This window comes from Zosterops lateralis, assembly GCF_965231275.1.
Source record: "Zosterops lateralis genome assembly, chromosome: 11".
Taxonomy (NCBI): Eukaryota; Metazoa; Chordata; class Aves; order Passeriformes; family Zosteropidae; genus Zosterops; species Zosterops lateralis.
Genome location: NC_139771.1, coordinates 10,093,161 through 10,101,009, shown reverse-complemented (window position 1 = coordinate 10,101,009; position 7,849 = coordinate 10,093,161). Strand labels below are relative to the sequence as shown.

Genomic DNA, 7,849 nt, shown 5'->3' with positions numbered 1-7,849 from the left:
GGTGCCTCGGCGGCCGCCGCCCGGCCCGGGCGCAGGGCGGTGGGCTCGGCGCTGCCCCAGCTCGCGCCGGCGATGGCCGCCCCCTGCCCCGCCGCCGCTGCTGCTGGGGGTGGTGGCGGCTCCTCCCGCAGCCCCAACATGGCTCCCGCCGCCCCGCCCCGCCGCGGCCCCGCCCGCCTCACGCCGCCATCTTGAGCGAGCGGGCGGGCGGGCTGTGTGGGGCTGAGGGCTGTGCCTTGTCCTGTGGGCTGTGCGGGGGGCTGAGGGCTGTGCCGGGAGCTGCGGGCTGTGCCGGTGCTGAGGGCTGTGCCGGGGGCTGAGGGCTGTGCCGGGGGCTGCGGGCTGTGTCGGGAGCTGCGGGCTGTGCCGGGGGCTGAGGGCTGTGCGGGGGGCTGAGGGCTGTGCGGGGTGCTGAGGGCTGTGCGGGGGGCTGAGGGCTCTGTCGGTGTTGCGGGCTGTGCCGGGGGCTGAGGGCTGTGCGGGGGGCTGAGGGCTGTGCCGGGGGCTGAGGGCTGTGCGGGGGGCTGAGGGCTGTGCCGGTGCTGAGGGCTGTGCCGAGGGCTGAGGGCTGTGCGGGGGGCTGAGGGCTGTGTCGGTGCTGAGGGCTGTGCGGGGGGCTGAGGGCTGTGTCGGTGCTGCGGGCTGTGCCGGGGGTGCGTGTCGCGGGGACTCCGGGCGCTCTGCGGAACACGCGTCCCCCGGGCCGGCCGCACCGGGCACTGCGGGGTGGTCGCTGCCGGCCCTGGAGCGGGGTGTGCCGCCCGCAGCCAGCCCCGCGGGCTCAGCGCTGCCGGACAGCTCTTTGCGAGGGGCTGCAGGGCCGGCCCCGGGTGAGGGGCTCCCGGAGCCTCCCTGCGAAAACAGCAGGGCCCGCGGACACCGGGACACCGTGCTGAGGCCACCGACCCGCTGCTGCGGCACCGCCGGTGCACAAAGCGCCAGAACGGTCCTCGGGCCACCGCCAGTGTCAGCGCCAGGGCCAGGCGGTGCCCCCGTGCCCAGGAGGGAGAGCTGCCCTGCCGCCGACACAAAGGGCGAGGCAGGACAGTGCCAGCGGTGAGGCAGGAGGCAGCGCCACGGGCCCCTTCCACTACCCCGTGTCCATCTAGAAGCAGCACCGCGTTGGGCATCTGCAAGGATGGGGTTTACTGTTTGAATGAGGACAGGTTTCCCTGTGTCCTGCTCGTCCAGGCGATGCAACTGTTGTCACAGCCCTTGCTATCCGGCTCCCCACCCATGGGCACCCAAGTGCGTGGCACAAATTTAGCTGTCCCACTCTGCTTCCCCCAACACCCACAAGGTGTGTCCCTTTCACCAGAGGAAAGCTGTATTTTTTGCTTCCTGCATCCCTGATAAAACCAAAACAACCAACCTTACATTTTTCCAAGGAAAATTCAGTTTGAGGCCCTTGTATTATGGTGACTTATTAATGCATCAGCCTCATAATTTAGTTGTTGGTTTGATTCAATCAACTAATGTCCTAATCTACTGGAGTTTGTAACAGGTTTAGGATTAACGGGGTTTAGGTCATTAGTGTTTCACGTGCCATGGTAGAAGCCATCCTTGGCCATGTCCTGCTGAAGGAGAGGGCACACTGGGGCAAATGCTAGGGAAGAAAGAACGGTGTAGGGAGGAAAATAGAGCAAATCTGGGAGACTGAGGGAGTTTAGGATGGGATAGGAAAGGGCAGGATGTGCCTCCATGCACATCCCAGCTCTGAAGGGGCTGCAAGAGCCTCCTGTGCTGCTGTGCTGGATGGACTGTTAGTCAAGGTGTGCAGGCTGGAGACCAGGATGACCCCCATATCCACACCACAGCCAGGCTAGACATTGGCAGCCCTTGTTTGGGCCCTGCATATCTTCCAAAACAAACTCACAAATTACCAGTGGAATGGATTCACACTAGAGGTGGCACTCCACTGCTCAGCTGTCACTCCCAGCACTGCAGAAGCCATGCTCACTCTCCAACATATTCCCACCCCACAGGAAATATCTGGGGCTGTGCAAGGTCCCACTGTCCCTTTGCAGAAATTCAAGTGGCTGCTTGGGAACTGCACACTGCTTTGGAGAGCACAGGCCATCTGCACAGCAAAGAGGGGTCACAGGAGATGTGCTGGCCCCATGGCACCAGCAGGTCTGGGGACCTCAAAGGGGTCCAGCTGCCACTGTCCTGGTGGTGCCCTCTGCTCCACCTGTGGCTGGGCCCATGGCATCCCACATGCTGCTGCCACAGTGCTGAATCCTAATATCACCAGTGCTTTCCTTCTCTGCTCCATGTTGCAGTGCTCCCCCACTAGTCATGGCCACTACCAGCTCTCAGCCAGCTTTGATTCCACCAGTGGTGACAGATGGTCCCCTAGCAATTGTTAGTGTAAACGAGGGGGTGAGAAGAGCACACATTGCCCACTGATCAGGGGTTTGACAGCAAGTGGGCTCCCATTCCGAGGGTGGAAACCAAGGAAACACAACATGGGGTCTGCAGCACACCCAGTATGTCTCTAAACCCCTGGCTAGCCTCATGCAGGGCTGGTAATGCCCTCCCACCACTATCACCCCTGCAGAAGCCAAGGCCTGGCCACCACCGGGGAAGCCACAGGGTGAGCAGAGCAGGCAGAGCTTGTACCAGGCAGGCCCTATAGTGGCCAGTACAGCTCAGCATGAGAGAGAAGTTCCCCTGGTGCTTACACAATGCTCAGGGCTGACACCCAGTGAGTGTGGATGTCTAAGTCCCTGGAGAAGCCAACATGTTAATTTATGAACTCCACAGGATGGGTAATCTGCTGTGATTAATTCCTCAACCACCACATAACACCTCTGCCTTGGGTGGTCCAGCACTAGCACTGACAGGGCTGTGGCCACACCAGCTATGGACATACTGTGCTCTTGGGGGATTTATGTTCTCCCATACAGACCCTTAAGCATCCATTTGAGCCCTCCCAGTGCCATTAGGATAATGCCAGAGCAGCCCTGGCCCTGCACACAGCTCACCCAAGAAACCTCATTTAACATAAGGCAGCTCATCACTCACGTGCAACAGGAACACGCTGGCTGGATCATACTTCACACCTCCTCGAACTGGGGATGTGCCATCAGGAAACCAAATCAGGAGAGAGACAGTACTTTTAAAAGTAATGGAGACTTTCAAGTTTATTTGTTCTAATTACCCAGCTGACAGCTCAGGGGAGGAGAAGAAAATTATCAGGGTATTACTGTCACAAAATGGTTGTATAATTGAATCATTCCAGACAATAAAGCAGAAGCACAGGTCATAGGAAACGTATCACTCCCTCCCCCCCACCAGCCCCCAGTACCCTTCACTGTTGCACTACAACAAAAACATCAATACAAGGAGACACTGCTCTAACTGTACCATATTACAGCAAAGAACATCGAGTGCCTTACCTACATGGAGAGCAGGACCTGCTGAGCAGGCTGGGTGGGAACAGCGAGTTTACAGGCTGCAGTTTGATTCCTTGTGATGTAGGAAGGCCTTTCCTGAGCAGCAGGTGCATTTCTCCCCCTGGACCCCATAGCCAGCTGCCCCCCTGCTCTTCCAGCCCTTGGCTGTGGTGGCAGCAGGGTGGTGGGGCAGAAGTTGTCATGCTACTGTGCAGCTGGGATAGGGTGAGCAACCCCGTGGACAGCAATGGCTCAGGGATGCCAATGGAAGCCACCAGCTCTGCAGTCTGGGCTCCTGGCAAGCAGAGACACAGATCCTGCCACTGCTGGGTTTGCCTGGCACAGCAAAGCCTGTGCTGCATCACTGAGGGCAAGTGCCAGATGAACATCTCACCATAGCAGTAGGTCATGGGCCAACAAGAAGCCCCAATTGCACTCAGAAGCAAGCCAAGGTTGGCTCTGGAGCACGTGCAGTCATGGGCTGCACAGAGCAATGGGGCACAAGAGAGCCAGAATGGGGGACACACCAATGAGCACTGACAGCCTTTATTTGTCACGATCGACCTCAGGTGTGCAAATTGCACACTTCAAGGCCACACGCCTGGGGACTTTGGAGACACGGGCCAAAGAGGCAGGAGCTAGGACAGTCCTGGCCCTGATTCTGCAGGTAGCTGTGTTTGATGCCATCCCTATGTTTGGCATGGCACAGCTTGCACCTGGCATTTACACTCCTGTCCTGACAGGGCTGTGCCAATGGCCTGGCTGGCTCCCTGGGCACAGAACCAGGAGCAGAGACCAGCTTCCTGCTGCTAACATCATTCTCTGCCCAGTGCCTGCTGTCCTCCCACTGCAGAAGCCCTGCCATCCCAGGCACCCCAAAGCTGCAGGCACGGGCTGAATTTTGGGAGCACACATCTGCAGCCAAAGTGCAATTCATTACACTCCATACAGACCATTAAACCCTTTCTTGCCCAGGCTCACTGCCATGGCAGCTCTGCTGGGAGCCAGCTGAGGTTGAGCATACCTTATGGGAAGCAAACTGAGTCCGGCTCTGCCAAACCCTTAATGTGGGGCAGCAATGCTGGGCAGGCCCCAGGAATGATAGCTGTGCCCCTAGCAAGTGCTGCTGCCCTCCACCCTTCCTTGTCAGCCAGCAACATGGTAGAAAAAGACAAGACAAGAAGCTGAATGAAGAAAAACTACTGCATTACCCCCATTTGGAGATCAGCACTCACTGCTTGGCCTCTGAGGGCAGCAGGCAGCATCCAACCACCCTGATGCTTCGGTGCCCCCACAACAGGATTGGGCAGGCAGTGCTACACTCATAGAAGTTCAGTTTAAGACATTTTTATTCTTCTGCAGGTTACACTTAAGTGTTTAAGAAAATACAGGATCCCTTTAGACATTCATACATTTTTACAGGGAAAAAATAGGTTTCTCTACTAAGGTGGTTATTAAGCTTGGGCATTCTCAGGCTGACTTCCTTGCCCCCCTTGTCTACCAGGCCAACTCCCTCTGTTCTCAAAGCATCACTGCCCCAATGGCCAGTCCAGGCCTGCAGAGCTTGAGTCATCCCCTCAAGCTAACAAAAAAAACCCCCAAACCAAACCAAAAAACAAAACAAAACAAACACCCCTCCCATTAAAAAAAAAAGTAAATACAGTGCCCAGTATTTCCAGTTTCATATCTCCCACACTGACTACTGCAAAAGAAGACCTGGGGACAGGGAGTGACCACACTGTGCACACAAATATCTAAGAGACCCACGTTAGTGCATGTGACTATCTGGAGCAGGGAAGCAAGTTAATCCTGTCTGCTAGAAACCTAAAGGAAATAAAAATAAGAGTTTCCCACAATTAGCATAGTCACAAACAGCTACTGGACACCAGGCTCACACTGCCTCTGAGTGCTGCCATGGGGACAGGGAGGGCAGTGAGGCAGAGCTACGATGAAGCTCAAGGCGAGAAATGCACGCGCTTCACAATCACAGCGCGCCTGCCCAAGAGCAGCCCCTCTGCTCAAGGCAATGCTGCAACAGAGGTGGCAAGTGGCAGCTTCACTTGGCAGGACACATCTTTGTGCTGTGTCTGGCCAAGGGCTTCCAAGGAGCAGTGTCACCCACATGGCTCTTACTTCTAGACTGCCACAATGTGCAAGAAATTCAGATTTAAACATCACTATAGAAAGCAGATTGAAAAGCAGCTGCTGGGGTAAGACCTCCATGATCCAAGGTGAGCTGCTGCCCAGAGGCAAAGCTGAAGGCTAGGAGGGAGTGAAAGGCTCACTAGGTGAGGCGTTAGACAGTGAGCAGCTACTTTCCCTTGGCAGGGCTGCAGCACATTGGCACTAGGAGCGCAGGAAACAAAACAGATGTTACAAAAGCTTCTTCCAAGCACCAGCAGACTCCACTTGGTCACTGCAGGGAGAGAGACACACATGAAAAATAAGTGATACTCTAAGGCAAAGGCCTTTCTCTTGAGGACCTCAGGACACCAGTGCAGCTAAACATCCCCCCATGCTGGCTGCTAAGCCCCCACAAGCTCTCTGCCCTTCCCACTAACACCAGCTGTCCAAATAGTTCCTGCTGAGTCTTGCAGGCAAACCACGAACCAGCCAGTGCTCACCCTGCTATGCTTGCCCCAGGCACCTGGCCCCGGGGGAACCCCACACCCTCTCTGCTGGTGCTTCCAAAGGGCAGGTGAACACTGTCCCAACCTTAGGCCTCACACAGAGGGATATAAGGTATGAGCTGTACTGGGAGGGAATGGGGAAGAAAGTGTCAACAAAAGACATAGTCGATCCAAGTGGTTCAAGCTCCAGTCCAAGCTGAGGAGCATTAGCTGGTACCAGAAGAGATTTCTGGAAACTCCTTATAAATCTCCAAGATGATCAGTTTCTCCATCTGGCACTGCTGGTCCTCCTCCTCCTCACCCAGGATGCGCTGCAGGATGCCCTGCAGGTCAGCGAGGCGATGCTGGTGCTGCAGATAGGGCGTGGAGCGGATGATGGCATGCATCAGGGACAGATACTCCATCCTCAGCTGCCAAATAGGAGGGGAGACAAAGCACAGAGCACAGTGAAAGATTTGAATTGAGATAAACAAGCATGCCAGCCTTCATTACAGCATGAGCACAGGAACAGCTGCTGCTGCTGCACCATCAACCGGAGCACAACTCTAGAAGCACCTGCTTTTCCTTAAGTATCATTAGTAACTATGGAAAACTCTGCTTTTCCCACAGCAAGAGTCTGCTCCTCCCCTGCCCTTGAACACATGCACATGCCCTGCCTCTCCCAACAACAAACAAGAGAGATTCCTCATACTATTACTCACAGAGGGTCTCTCTTCTCAAAGGTCCCTGGTCAGAAGTGTGCAGACCACCAGAAGCCTGGCAGATCTTTCTTGAAATATGCTAGTGTACTGGGCAGGATAAATCCTCCCTTCCTTCTCAGCTCCCAAGGTTGATTTAAACACCCAGAAATGTGCCCAGCCCAGAACTCCACTCTTGCCTGCACCAGCAGGCACCAGGGACCAGGAAAAACACCATTGCTTTGGGACTGTGCACCCTTCCCCAGTGCCCATGGGTTACTGTGAGCACCTTGTCTCCAGGGGAGAGATCAGCAATCTGCCGCACCAGGATGTCTATCAGGACCATCATGTCTGTGTGATAGAAGATGCTGGCTGTATCCTTGCTGGCAAAGATGTCCTGCAGAAACTTTAGCACTGAGTGTGGTGGTTGAGGCTGATGCTTGAAGATGCAAACTGGATCATCTGGGGAAGGCAGAGAGACTGTACTGAGCCATATGCTCCCCATTGCCCCTCTCTGCTCCATCTTCAGTGCACTTCCTTCATTAGAGCCTTTGGAGAAGAGGCTGCCCTGCCCATGGATAGCTTTTGTGCCCAAAGACCTCAGTGCCTTGCACATTGGTGTGTAATCAGGATGGAAGCTCTGCAGGTTACCAAGATGAGACCAAACTCATTATGATTAGCATTAATCACTGTTTGTTTCACTGACCATCCCAGGTGAGAGTGCATAAGCACATCACCTCTCAGTATCTGTTATTTTTGCTGAACAGCCACCACTCATTTTCTCCCTGGTTTATTAAGAGGGGTCCAATAACCCCTTTGAAAAGCCCATCAGAGCCCGTACCAAAAACAAGCTTTCACCAGAGACCAGGCTAGTACTGTCCCCGAAGCAAGAAAAGAAACACTTCCAAGTTTAAATGAGCCACCACATCCTGTTTTCTTACAAAACACATCCCTGCAGACTCCAAGAGGGGCTCTGGGCCATGGCAGCTCCCTCAGCAGTTGTCAGGAAGGCGGACAAAACAGAAGCATCTTCATTAGGTTGTGGCCCCCCTCTTTCTCCAGCTCCTCACTGTAAGGTGATCTCTGCAGGGAATCTGGCAGGGAAGGGGCTAAACAAAGGCTTTGGGAGGAGGCCAGACAGAAA

The 7,849-nt window shown here is 55.3% G+C and overlaps 1 protein-coding gene across 2 annotated transcripts in view; it reads right to left on the bottom strand.

The window, feature by feature from the left end:
* Positions 1 to 4,729: 4,729 nt before the first annotated feature.
* Positions 4,730 to 7,849, bottom strand: part of NCKIPSD (NCK interacting protein with SH3 domain) — a 52,320-nt gene continuing 49,200 nt past the window's right edge. Inside the window, exons 12-13 of one of the 2 annotated variants that reach the window (XM_083869660.1) lie at positions 6,995 to 7,167; positions 4,730 to 6,438 (exon numbers count right to left, since the gene is read on the bottom strand). In XM_083869660.1, the coding sequence (XP_083725786.1) occupies positions 6,235 to 6,438; positions 6,995 to 7,167 (377 nt within the window). In that variant the 3' untranslated portion in view covers positions 4,730 to 6,234. The remainder of the gene's footprint in view (positions 6,439 to 6,994; positions 7,168 to 7,849) is intronic. The other variant, XM_083869661.1, reaches the window with a different exon arrangement.